Source organism: Plecotus auritus (assembly GCF_963455305.1).
Source record: "Plecotus auritus genome assembly, chromosome: 15".
In the NCBI taxonomy this organism is placed as follows: Eukaryota; Metazoa; Chordata; class Mammalia; order Chiroptera; family Vespertilionidae; genus Plecotus; species Plecotus auritus.
In genome coordinates, this window is record NC_137781.1 from 12,866,606 (window position 1) to 12,880,469 (window position 13,864).

The window sequence follows — 13,864 nt, forward strand, 5'->3', positions numbered from 1 at the left end:
CAACCCCTCACGACACTGTCTGAAAGCGTTCGGCACACAGGCACTGTTTACACGTGAATCGTCAAGAGAGCGACGCGGAGCCCAGAAAGACAAGGGAGCACCCACCAGAGACCAAGGAGGCGGAGGGCAGTGTTAGCCCTAGAAGAGGCGGCAGAGGGAGGGAGCACCCAGAGTCCTCAAGGGAAGCCCAGCACAGAGCAGCCGCACAACCCCCAGCAACTGCCCCAAAGGGCACGGGCGCGGTCAGCATGGGCCACAGCTGTGTTCACCCAAGGTTTTAAAAAGAGTGTGTTTGGCCCAGCCAGTGTGGCTCAGCCGCTGAGCACTGACCCATGAACCAAGAGGTTGCCAGTTCAATTCCCGGTCAGGGCACATGCCTGGGTTGGGGGCTCGATCCCCAGTAGGGTGTAAGCAAGAGGCAAACGATCGATAATGTTTCTCTCTCATTGATGTTTCTATCTCTCTATCCCTCTCCCTTCTCTCTCTCTAAAAATCAATAAAAACATATTTAAAAAAAATAGAAGAGTGTGTTTGAAAGAATCCAAAAGTAACAGGGGTGCCACTGCGGACCACTTCGCTCATGTATCAATCTGTGTTCACTACCGTTTTGGTACATCTGTGCTCCCAGGCACAATTCCAAGTAACCTGCAACTTCTTATTTTTTATTTTTTGCAATGTCCACCAAGAAATCTTGAGGCTTTGTCAGATTCCTGTGTGAAAGCTAGGAAGGATCTCTACCACATCCTCTCATCTGATAAGCCTGTCTAAACAGAAAAAGGCAGGACAGGCCCCGCCGGCCACCTATGAACTCTACGCCTGGAGTGCTCACCATCCATGGCCAGTCACCTGCTCTCCTCTGGACCAGGTTCAGCCACACGCCTACCGTTTGCTGCTCAGAACGTGCCAGACACCATGAGGAAGGAGCACTTTTGGTAAATAACCTCCACGGAACCCTAAGAAGTGGGCATTGTTACCCCATCTTAACAAAAGGAAACCAACACAAAGGGCAGCGTTTGTGTCAGTAACAGCCAGCGAGTGAGAGTGGGACCGGCTTCTCCCCGACTCCAGGCTATCATTTCTGGAACGCACCTCCACTAGCAAATTTTTAAAATATATATATATTTTATTGATTTTTACAGAGAGGAAGGGAGAGGGACAGAGAGTCAGAAACATCGATGAGAGAGAAACATCGATCAGCTGCCTCCTGCACACCTCCTACTGGGGATGTGCCCACAACCAAGGTACAAGCCCTTGACTGGAATCGAACCTGGGACCTTTCAGTCCACAGGCCGACGCTCTATCCACTGAGCCAAACCAGGTAGGGCCACTAGCAACTTTTTAAAAAAATGCCCAGAACTTACATCTCGTCTTCATGGTCCCGACACCTCTCCTGTGTTCAAATGCCTTTACGACCATCAACTACAGACAAGCTATCTCACCTACAGAGGTCAATGCCCTGGGACCTATGTCATCCGGGTCTGAAACCTTCTCCAGGGCCTGGCCACTGCAGGAACCTATTAACAGTGCATCTCGGGCCCCACTCCAGACCTTCTGGACAGACCCTGCATCTTAACAGGATCCCCAGGAGGTCTGTGTGCACATTAAAGCTGAGAAGCACTGATGTAGACAAACCCGCGGTGTGCTACTCTGAGGTTCTCATCAGTTCCCTTCGCCACACCCGAAAACCTTTAGCACTGAATTCTTCCCCTTGACTGAAGACTGCGGGTTATTTAAATACGGCTCTCACAGCCCAGTGCCAACCAATGCCCAAGAGAGAAGAGAAACCAACGTGGTTGCATGGGGCAGTTCCCAAGGAGTGTGATCTCTGGAAACACTGGGCAGGGTTTGGGCAGAGAAGAGAGGAAGAGACGTAGTCACCCAGGAATAAGTGAAGAATGTAAGAAAGAGTGGCATAAACCGTAATAATGATTTCAGGAAAGTGATGGCCAGAACAAGCTAAACTTTGTAAAATACATGCAAGGAAAGCAAAGATGTTTGTAAGCTCACAGGGAGCAAAAACCAAGGGAGCAACAAAGTCACTCATCATATGAGATGCCAATTAAAACGACAATGCGGTACCATCTCACACCTGTCAGAATGGCTGCCATCAACAAATCAACCAACGCCAAGTGCTGGGAGGATGTGGAGGAAAAGGAACCCCCGTGCACTGCTGCTGGGAATGCAGACTGGTGCAGGCACTGTGGAGAACAGTATGGAGTTTCCTCAAAAAACTAAAAATGGAACTCCCATTTACCCAGTGATCCCACTTCTAGGAATCTATCCTAAGAAATCGGAAAACACCAATCAGAAAGAATATATGCACCCCGATGTTCATCATAGTGCAATGTGTAATAGCTCAGACTTGGCAATAGCCCAAGTGCCCATCAGCAGATGAGTGGATAAAACAGCTGTGGCGCATCGACACAATGGAACACTACGTGGCAGTACAAAAGGAACTCTGACCGTTTGCAACAGCATGGAGTGACCTAGAGAGTACCATGCTAAGCGAAATAAGCCAGTCAGAGAAAAGACAAGTATCACATGATCTCACTCATATGTGGAATCTAAGAAACAAAACAAACTGATGACTAAAATAAATCCAGACACACGGAAGCATGGAACAGACTGACGAATTTCAGAGGGAAAGCAAAGGGGTGTGTGTGGAGGGGGTGGGGCGGGGGAGTGGACGGGAGAGATTAACCATGGAACTTACACACATACTAGAGGCCCCGGTGTATGAATTCTTGCATGGGTGGAGTCCCTCGGGGTGGCCTGCAGGGATCAGGCCCCAGCTTGCACCTGCAGCCCCGCCTGGCACCCTGCTATGGCCTGGCGCCGCCCCCTCACCTGCTCCACCATCCCACCTGTGGGGCGATCGATCCGGGCCAGGCCCCCGCCCTGATCCTTCAGTGCCTGGGAGCTGGGCGGCAGCCCTCCCCCCTCACACCCGCCTTGGCCTGGTGCCACCCGCTCACCTGCTCCACCATCCCACCGTGGTCCCGCTCTCCTCAGGGCCCATCTGGGCGGGCAGTGCCTCCACTGCCGCCTGCTGCCAGCGACGCCTCGCCAACGCCTGCCATGGTCCACGACACCCCGTGGTGGTCGGCGCATGTCGTAGCGAGCAAACTCCCGGTCACTCCTGGTCGAATGACCGCCCGAGGGGACAATTTGCATATTAGGCTTTTATTATACAGGAGGATACGCATAGCCCAGGGCACAGACAATAGTGTGGTGAAGGCTGGGGAGGGGCCAGTGCATAGTGGAGGAGGTCAATGGGAAAATACATACACACACAAAAAAAACACAAAAGGGACATCTGTAATACTTCCAACAACAAAGGTTTAAAAAACACCAACAAACCAAGGGAGCAAAAACTGAGGGAGCTAGGGACAGACACCTGTACGGAGAAACGTGCTGTGAAGGACACTGCGGGGCCACCGGACAAAATCGGATACAAACAGCAGTTTAATGAGGGCATTGTATCAGTTTTACATTGGCCACAGTTGATAACTGTTTTGTTATGTTCTTAACGGTTCAGCACTTGCACATATAGATACAGAGAGAGAATGTGCGAGGGACACAGCAAAGGAGGTAAACGTAAATAATAAATTTGAAATTATTTCCAAAGTTGTTTTAAGTGACAGGAAGGAAAACTAACCCGTTTCCATTTGACTTTCTTTGCCTTTCTGGAGGCAACTGATCTAACCAGAGTGAGTGAGAGGGACTAGAATCCCCTCTACCTAGAAGAAGAAATAATCTCCTTTAAAAAACCTCTTAAATGTGTTTGCACAGAAACCCGCAGGCACATGGGCTGAAGTCCTGCCTTCTTAAGCGAGCACCCCGACGGTAGCCCGCACCCACCACCTGGCGGAACACAGGGAAGGGTGTGTGCTGGGTGTGCCTAGAGGGACTGTCCCAATGCCTTAACGGGGACACACCCTTTCAATCTGGGTGACCCAATTTAAGGACACAATGCTGACTTAACTGCAGCTCAGAATCAGGGGGAGAACTCAGTTTATCCCTACCCAGCCCATCACCCAAACAGACAGAAGTACAATTACTTGCCACCTCAAATTTGTGACAGTACTTACTTCAAAGAGGACTAAATACTATCTATAGATCTGGGCTGCAGAGTCACTTCCCGGCCCAATCCTCTTCACCATCTACGGCCAAGAGCCCCACTGAACACTCTACCCCACACACAGGAAACGGGAAGGGCTTGGGCAATGCCACTTGGCAAACATGTAAGACTGGAGTGCCCCAGAATTAACACCCCTGGTTCCTGTCAGCACCTTCTGGATCAGTTTCCTGCAAATGTTAAACTGGACGGGCCAAGGACACAGTACCAGTGTGACCGGAAGACAAGAAAACCTAGTATCAAGGTGCCCGGAGTTTCTCAGGGAGTTTGACGTTTTCTTCAATCCACAGAAGCGGCCAAGTTTCGGGAAACCGTCACCCGTGGTCAAATGCCTCCGAGTGACCTCACTGTGCCCCTACAGGCCAACACCACACAGGGCCTGACCAGGTGGGTCTCTGAGGATCTCCAGGTCAAAGGAAGGGGAAGCAGCAGAGACTGTGGGTCCCAGGGAGGAGCCTTATTTCAAGAGAGGGAATCGCCTTATCCCAGCTCAGCCATGAACCCTGCCTCCCTGTGAGTGAGCAGCGCCCACTTCCTCCCGCTGGGAGTCAAGGGGAGGAGAATGCAGCTGGGAACGGTGGCTCCTCCAGCCTAACATGAAGGAGGGACCGTCCGACGGGGACTCTCATTAAGCCACGTATACACTGCAGGCCAGTGACCACATCCAACTCCACTCCCCAGCACAGAGCACAGAGCACAGAGCTGCATCACGGCCAGAGGCCAAGCATGAACCTTGATGGCTTAAGGGGGTGGGGGCTGTGGGAGTGAAGTCCCTCAGGCCCCCTCTGCGCGGCTCCTGTCCCTGGTGGCCAAGGACACAGTGGATCCACATCTCCCGAAAGTGACTCAGGGGAACAGCGTGCTCTTCCTGGGGCAGGCACCCATCCCCACGCACATGCTGGCAGGAAGCGGCACCAGCCACAGACAGGGAGTCACGGGAGGCGAGGGCCTGGCAGAAGGTCCCAGCTCATTAATGCTACCTCAGAGGGTACAGGAGACCACATCAGCAGTAATATTTTTAGACCAATTGTTAACTTTCACCCTTCTATGCCAGCTCCTGTGGGTTTCACCGCTGAGTCACTGCTGGAATTTTCTGAAGCCTTGCCCAAGAGGACAAAGGCACTCGAGCCTGGTGGCGGCGAGAACCTCGCACCGGACGGAGGCCTGCGTGGAAGACACTGAGCGAGATCTCAGCTTGGGAGATGAGGCCCAGACACACAGTCAGGGGCTGTCACATAATGGGAAGAGTCACGGGAGAAACGCGGGTGGGAGCTAGTACTCCTGCCCTGCGATAGAAGGCCGCGTACCTGGAACCCTCCCTCCTCCTCCCAACCTTTGGTTCTAGGCTGTTTGTCCAACATCACCCTGAAGGCACAGGTTGCAATGGGAGCGCGGCACTCAGTCCAGACCCCAGTCTTCAACTCTTCACCCACCCAACTCCGGGTGAGCTCCGAGTCTACCTCCCACCACTGGCTCTGGGTCCCAGGTCCAGATACCTGACATTGCCTTCCCCGACCTCGATCCCTGGAGTTGTTTCATTGACATTGACTGTCCTTGCAGCCACCCACCTCACCTAGGAGGGACCCACTGTCACATGGCTTCCCAGGAGCCCCTCCCCTCCCCACGGACCACCTGTCCATCCAGCTGATCAACACACACGTAGGAGTCAAGAGGTGGGAGAGACCTTGTAGTGCAAAAATGCATTGTCAGGCCTGCTACTCATCACTCAGTAAATACTTATCAAAGAGCCAGGACCGGGCACTGTGCTACGTGCTGGGAATACAGCTGTGGAGGCCTGGATGGCCCGGGCAGACTGCAGGAGACCTTGGACCCGGATGTCCATGCCACACACAGGAGGAACCCAGCCCCATTGTGGATGCTGCCTGAGAGGCTGTTTGGAAGTACAGCAGCAGCAGAAGCGAAACGCAGAGACCGTCCCTCCCAGCCCAGGCCATCAGCCTGCACATCCGTGGGGAGCAGCACAGCAGAGCACCCTGGTCAGCAGCTGGGCAGAAGCCGGAGTGTGCACAGGCCTGTCCCCCAGGGACCTCCACAGGGAGGGGAAGAAACAGGACAGGCCCTTGGCATTGCTGCCTGGGCACCTGGTCTGCCAGGCTTCTGCACAGGCATCACTATGAGCCCCGGTTTTCCAGGTAGATGCTCAGTCACCCCACCGCCTGCAGAGTTGTGCCACATGCGGAAGTCACCTGGGGAAGGCAGGAAGACGATCCATCGGGTAGCACAGTGATGAGCTGAGGCCTGCCTGTCGCCTGCCCTGGCCTCCGGGGACCTCGGCAAGGCCACACATTGCCTCTGGCGCAGGAGCCCCCGAGCTGTCCACGGAGATACCCTAACCCAAGTGCTCCTGCCCAGCATGCGAGGGTTCTGCACATGGGAACGCAGGTGTAGAAGGGCACCACAGAGCCTGGGCTGAATTCTGGCAGCTGTCGCTTTTGGCCCTTGGCAATGCCTGTGGGCCTACATCCTCGTCTTTCCAACAGGAACGGCTTCAGTACCTATTTCCCAGGGCTGTGATGCACTCAGTGCAGGAAGCAGTCGATAATGCTGGCTGGTCATTAGCCACTGTATCCCCATCCCAGGACACCGAGTGTGGCTTTCACAGGGCAGCACCGTCTAGAAGGAAGGGACCCCTCCAAAGCGCCACATGCCAAACAACAGTGGCCTGGAAGGCACAACACTCAAAAGCAGACTCCACTCCAGGGTCTTCCCGCGGGCCTGCGAGGCCAGCGACACCCACGCGGCAGAAGGCCCCACCCTAGAGGAAGGCCCGGGTCCCCGTCTCAGGCTAAGACCCACTGAAAGGTGTCCCAATGCAAAACGCCACCGCAGCAACCACCAAGCTGCAAGTGGCACACGGTCTCATCCGTCTTCCTTTAACGGTCACGGGGATTTTTGTTCCCTGAGGTTACCTCCAGTGCCTAACACAGTGCCTGGCACACAGCAAGCGCTCCATGTTGGTTGAATGAACTTAGCCAAGATTTCCCAGTCAAGAGCCCTGCTACCTCCAAGCCTGCTGCCCTCCCACGTGAAGCTATAGCTGCCTGGGGCCACACACCAGCATGCACAGCCCGAGGAAGAAGTCTCGCAGGGAAAGCAGGGTACCAGGCTGTCTGCAAGGACAGCTCCAGACTGCCCAGAGCCCCCGGAAGAAGAGGAGCTGCTGGTCTCCAGGCGGAGGCACGTGGGCACTGGAGTGGGCTGCGTGTTCCTGCACTGCTGGCAAGGGCGCCGCCGCAGCTGGCGGTGGGAGGGCCGCATCCCACGGCAGGAGGCGGCACCCTCGTGCGGGCTTCCCAGGAGGCCGGGAACACAGAAGGAGAGGACATGGCCATCCCCACAGCTCCACAACACAAGGACAATACGGGGACCAGGGACGGGTGTGTCTCCACCGTCAGGGAGAAAGGCATGGGCATGCAAACCCTGCCTATAGCCAGACCGCACCCCTGGACTCCCCTCCCCTGGCCCTGTGAATGCAAGGGCCACACTAGTCCCTCCCTGATCCACAAAACCATGTATGTTTACCACTGGAGTGCGTGTGGTGGAAGGAGGAGAAGTAAACCCATCCCCACTCAGAGGCAGCGGCAGCACAGGCCGCTGGGGGTGGGAAAGCTGGGAGTGAAGGCTGGACCCACGCTATTTTTTATTAAAGAATAGTTGACACATGCTATTATGTCAGCTTCAGGTGTACAACATAGGGATTCGACGTTCACGTACCTTACGACATATACCTTCTATACCTTAACAAGTCTAGTACCCATCTGTCTCCATGCAGTTATTACAATAATACTGACTATCTTCCCGGGCTGCACATTACATCCCTGTGACTTATTCATTTTATAACTGCAAGTTTGCACCTCTTATTCCCCGTCACCTTTTTCACCCATGTCCCAGCCCCTACCCCTGCAATCATCAGTGTGTTCTCTGTATGTCTGAGTCTGTTTCTGTTTTGTGTTTTAGAATCCACATATAAGAGGGATCACACAGTATATTTGTCTTTCTCTGTCTGACTTACTTCACTGAGCATAATTCTCTGAGTCCATCCATGTGGCTACAAATGGCAGGATTTCACTCTTTTTTTTATATTGCTGAGTAATAACCCAAGCTATTTTTTACAGCCCAATTTCACAGTCACTTTCAGGCCGAGCTCTCCCAGGCCCACGATGGCCCTCCTTCACGTCTGTGTGCTGTGGTTACGTTTCAGGAGGACCCTCGTAGTGAAGACAAACCGGAGCCCAGGAAGGGCCACACCCCAACCCGCCTCAGTGAAAGACACAGCCCTGGTCAGACGCCAACCACCACAGGCACGTGGCCCCTTCCTGGGAGCTCTTCTATCTTCTGCCCAGAGACAGGGGGGCAGAGCACAAGGTCAGCTTCGTGGGCCACCCAGGTTGGCTTCAGAGTACCACACAAAAGCAGCCACCCCGGCCTCCCAGCCAAGATCTGCAAGCACAGAACCGAACAGTGACACCACACTTCCTTCACCAGCCTTTCCGGAAAACCCGAGCCAGCTGAGGGCCAGTACTTCAAAAATTCTACCTTGACCCAGAGGCAGCCAATTAAGGTCAAGCTCTTCCCCACCCAAAACCAAATTAAAAACAAAAAATAAAAACCCAATCCCCAATCCAATGGGCTTTTACTGAAGTAAGTGGGCATTATATGTCAGGAGATGCAACAGTACCAGGCCCTGCAGAGTATACTAAGGAAAGAGCTGCACCAAACAGGGTGGAGGCCAGAGAAATCAACAAGACAGTACCTGGCTGCCATGGCGGCCAGTGTCGGAGCCGGGGAGGCGGGAGGCTGGCAGCTGAGTGACTCCCTGGGCACCAACAGCAAATGGCTGCCCCTCCCCCCCCCCCCCACCCTTGTAAAGTAGCTGCTGCCAGTATTCTTGTTATTGAGGCATAATTCACATAAAGCCAAATACGTAGATTTTAAGTATACATACAGCATTTCCTAAGTTCACATTGCTTCCTGACTACTCCAAGACTTGCATCTGGCCAGCCCTCCCCCTTGTACCACTAGAGGGAAATAAATGGGCAACGGGAAGGTCTGAGCAGAAGCCGTTCCAAGGGTGGCCAAGAAGCCCCTTCATTCTGTCCCCAGTGACTCCCTCATAGTGACAGGGGGTCATAAAGGGGAGTGGCTCTTCCTTTATCCACTTGGTTACCCCTAACACGAAGCGCCTCCATAGGCGAGTTACTCCACCCTGCTTACCCTGCCGACCCCCTTCCGGGATCAGTGCTCTTCACCTATGCGAAGCCAACTCCAACATCCTAGGATCACCCAGCCTCACTTGCCGTGACTCAGGGGACCACCCACCCTACAGAGAGCTCCCTGTTCCTCAGAGGCACCGAGACACAGAACCTAGACCTCCAGTAATCAGCCCTGGAGTCCCCTCCCCCGCCCAAAAATGTTTTGCTTCATCATCTCTAAGACAGGCCTGGCACCAAGGGGTTTGTCTGGGTCTTCTCTGCATGAAGCTGACACCTTGGGGACCTTTCTCAGGGCCACCCAGGTGCAGACTAACAACTCCAGGGAGTCTGTCAGGGTAAGTGAGGAGCCGTGCCTGCCTTTACGAGCAACCATCTGTCCTGCCCCCTCACAGCCAGCATTTCCATCTCTTGCAGAACAGCTCCATGTTGTGCGTGTGTGGTGGGGGATGCAGAGGGGAATGAACAACTGTTGCTGCGGGCATCTCCGCTCGCCACCCATGCACCCCCTCCCCCGGCCGACTCATTCCTGGCACTCACCGGAGTGTGTGCTGCTCTGGGCTGAGGAATCTGCGTCCTGGGTGCTCCAGATTCGGTCCCAGCCTGTGAGACTGAGGGACTGCAGGCCAAGGGACAAGTCATTTGCATCTGGGAGGCCCCGGGGAGAATCTTGCGCAGAGGTGGGGAAAAGCATCCTGCTTGTGACTGCGTCTTCAGAGTCCGGGAAGTCTGCTTCGGACAGGAGGACAGCAAAACCCCAGAGTTAAGGGCTGTTTGCCCCAGGATTATCGCCAATAAATATTAATAATAATAGTTTCCCCGAGCTTAAGGACCAGATACCCACAGAGGCTGGATGCTGCAGCTGCTGCCTCTGCACTTTTGGGGGCGTTAGAGCAAGAGCAGTGGCCATACAGCCCCCTCCCCACACACACACCCCTATCCCGTCTGCATTACAGGCTGGGCCAGCATGTGACCAGGCTGCTGATGCTTCCCGCTGCCAGTGACATCAGCCGGCTGAGCGTGCAATAGAGAACGGCACCATCCCTCACAGAATGGGGAGGAGCAGGAGGGGACGACAGGGAGGAGACTTGCCTCCCAGGGAAAAGACAGCACAACAGCTACTTGCAACAGCCGGGTGTGGTGCGCTGCCGGTAAGTCAGGGTCTCCAGCAATGGTGGCCAGTGACCCTCAGGCAAGACTGAGAGGTCCTCACTACCGAAGCTGCGACTGCTGGCTTGTGTAGCGCTGCCCTCCTGCCCCTCCCGTTTCTTCCCTCTGCTCTCCACCCCTAAACCCAAAAACACTCTAGTCCTGGACTCCCTCCAGCTGCTTGCTCAAGCCCTGGTTTTGCAGCCGAATGCAAAGCTCCGAGATCCTGCTGGCAAAAATCTATGTGCTGCGAGTGGCCCCGGGCAGCACCCTGACACAGCAGGGCTGCCACTGAGGAAGAGGAACCTTCAGAGAAACACCGCACACGTGCACCCAGCAACACCACCTGGTGCTCCAGGCGTGTCTACAGCAGCCGATCACAGAGAAGGGGGTCGGTGTGGGCAGCAGGAGGAGGAGTTACTGGGCTGTTTGAGTTATGGCCCACAGCCCACAGCCCACAGCCCACGGCCCAGTAAGATCTGCCCTGACTAAGATAATCTGGCCCCGGGTCCCCTCACCCCAAAAGGGAGGGCATTGCCATGAGCACATGTATCTGGTTCAGTGCCTCCCTCACTCCCCTAACTGTAGGCCTACACAGACTAAACACTCCCGTGTCTGACACACCGGAACACGAGAAACAGGCTCAGGAGTGGTCGAATGCCCCACAATGCCCAGTTCAGCACCTCGCATCACCCGCTCTGCCCTTCCAGGGGCTTCAGAGCCATCTGCCAGCTGTGAGCATTACTGAGGCCACCAGCTGCCTGCGTCCCCTCTCATCAGGGTGCTGCTAGGATCAAGGCCCTACTCCCGTGACCACTCACAGCTCCAGCAACAGAGGCTGGCTCTGCCCAGAGCTTCTGGAACCTCCGCCACCTCGTCCTCGCCAACATCCTCTCGGCATCAGTCTTTTTCCAACGTGACCCTCAGAAAGGAGGGAGACAGGCAGGCTGCACACCCCCAGCCCAGGCTGGGAGCACCCACCCTGCTGTGCCCCCACGTGACAGCAGTAACCAGACGTGGTAGGCCAACCTGGGACCACCCGCCTGCCTGCCTGTGACAGGGTCCGAGGTGGGCAGAGAGAGGAACAATGCTGTCAGCCACAGGAATGCTGGCCAGCGCCTCCTGGAGTCGGGCCGGCTGTGTGTCCACAGGCACCAGCCTCAGCCTACAGGGGAATGGCCAGTCTGTGTGAGGGACTCCTCCCTTGGAGGATTTTTTACAGCTTTGCTGCTGTGTCATCCATCCCGCTATTCCTGCCTGGCTCCCTGTCTGTGCCTGTCAAGGCCTTGGTCCAGCACTGCACAGGCTGGTGCTGCCCCCACTCAACCTGCTCTGCTCTCCACGGCCACTCTTCCCCCAAGCTAAGGATACACTTTTTAAAACAATCTATGTGTGTTAATTACAAGACATAATGCTTTCTTTAAAAACATCCACATTTAAGGACCCATTCCTCCCTAAACCAGCTGTCTGTATAGTCCCTCCCTTCGGCCCCAATGTGAAGGCATCTTTGTCCAGAAGCCGCTGGTCCCCGCTCTTCCTAAAACCAGGGCATCTGTGCATATGGTGAACCCATACCCCAGGTGGAGAGTCTAATCAGTGACTATTCTCTTGCAGCCCAAAGTCTAGGTGGCGGAGCAGCAGTTCCAGCGTCACCGGGAGCCTGTTGTAAATACAGAACCTCAGGCCCCACCTGAGACCTGTGGAATTTATCTTATTCCAACGGATTCCAATGTGGAATGCGCGCACATGAAGTTTGAGCATTACTGACCTATACAACCCACGCCAGCTTCCCACCCAACCGGAAGCCCCAGGCCGCAGCGGCAGGCCTGCTGAAGGATGCTGGGAACAAATGGCCACACTCACGCACCCAGGAGCTTGTGGGTCTAAGTTCACACCCCTCTGCCTTCACTGCAGCACCCCCACCGCAGACGCCACCTTATCGCGTCCTTCTCCCTCGCCCTGCTTCTTCCACACAAAGGACTCCCTCACTGCGTCCTAACATCAAGAGGCCCGGGAAAACAAACTCGCTTTCTAAGTCTGACCGACCTTGCTCTGCTCCAGGTCTGCGCCGTTTGAGCTCAGTCAAGTCCCTTAGCCTCTCTGAGCATCTTACCTGCAAAGCAGCAACAGCGGCCACCTTTCAGGTATTTCGTGAGGACTGCACAAAGCACTCGGTACTGGGGCTGGCACAAATATTTTCATCAGTATCTTACTCTCAGCAGGGTGACCGTATAAATGTACCACTCGAACCAAGACACTTCTGAGAGAGAAGGGGGACAAACTCATGGCAGGACAGCAGATTACACAGACAGTCCTGGGTGAAAAGCAGGCTTGATCGCTCTGCAGCCATTTGTGGCCCGAAATATTTTACTCAAAAACCTCCTTTCTAATGCCCTGCTGATCCTCTTTCCAAACTTACCCGTTCTGCTCCACTGGGACAAAGTGTGAGGAGCAGCTGTCAGCACAGGCTAACAGGCAGTGCGGTCAAAGGTCTGAAAGCAAAAGGCTGAGCAGAAGCCCGGCTTTGCCTCTTAAACTCACATCTGATGCTGGGCAGGAACTTGGCCCTTTTTCCTGGAGGATATTCTTTATCATCTTTTGCCGTGTACCAACTAGACATGCAAAGCTATCTTCGATAACCAGCACAAGAGGAGTGGTGATTCTCAGACTAAGGCAATCCATCTGAACAATGTCTCACCTTGAATGCTATCTCCTTCCTGTAAGGCTCTTTTATTAATATCTGCACGAAGTTTGTGATTTAAGTTCTTAATTTGGTGAGCTGGGGACTCTGGCTCCAGGGCTCAGAGTGGCGGTGCCTCTACCCTGACCTTCTGTGTCCTTAGCACAAGACCCCGTCTGCCCTTTGATGACCCCTGCTGCTAGCAAACTCAGCACACATTTGCTCAGGGTCCCCTGCAACCACCATTCTTGAGCATCTGACAAGGAGGGCAAGTTAGACAAGAGAACAGTGCCTTTAGGCCCCACCTGTGAAACCATGAGGACAGACTCCATTGTAAAAGGCAGGTGGTAACCGCAAGCAGTCAGGAGGAGCCGGGAGAACTGAGATGTGTCACGAGCTGGTCGTAGGGAACAAGAGATCCAGTTTTGAGGAGGTAACAGAGGAGACGTGGTGAGCCAGGTGTGTCTGGGCCAGCCAAGCCGGGAAGGGCCGAGGCTGGAATATCAAACTGATGCCCAGGCAGGTAGTGAGGAAGCTCTGTAAACTCTTGGAAAGGAAATAATGTGGTAGAGGCCCACGGTGAAGCAGAGATCAGAGCAGGGAGGCCAGGGATGAGAGGAAGAGGCACAGCTGGGGGTAGTGAGGAGATGCCCCTTATGCCATGGT

General features: G+C 54.5%; 1 protein-coding gene across 20 annotated transcripts in view; it reads right to left on the reverse strand.

The window, feature by feature from the left end:
* Positions 1–13,864, reverse strand: part of CPEB1 (cytoplasmic polyadenylation element binding protein 1) — a 55,171-nt gene that overhangs the window by 16,232 nt on the left and 25,075 nt on the right. For 6 of the 20 annotated variants that reach the window (XM_080651518.1, XM_080651516.1, XM_080651514.1 and 3 more), the window contains exon 3: positions 9,910–10,098. The exons of 2 other annotated variants lie outside the window; for them this stretch is intronic. In XM_080651518.1, the coding sequence (XP_080507644.1) occupies positions 9,910–10,098 (189 nt within the window). Of the gene's footprint in view, positions 1–9,909; positions 10,102–10,213; positions 10,372–10,461; positions 10,611–13,864 lie in introns of those variants that run through there. 12 more of the 20 variants (XM_080651515.1, XM_080651509.1, XM_080651500.1 and 9 more) reach the window with 8 other exon arrangements.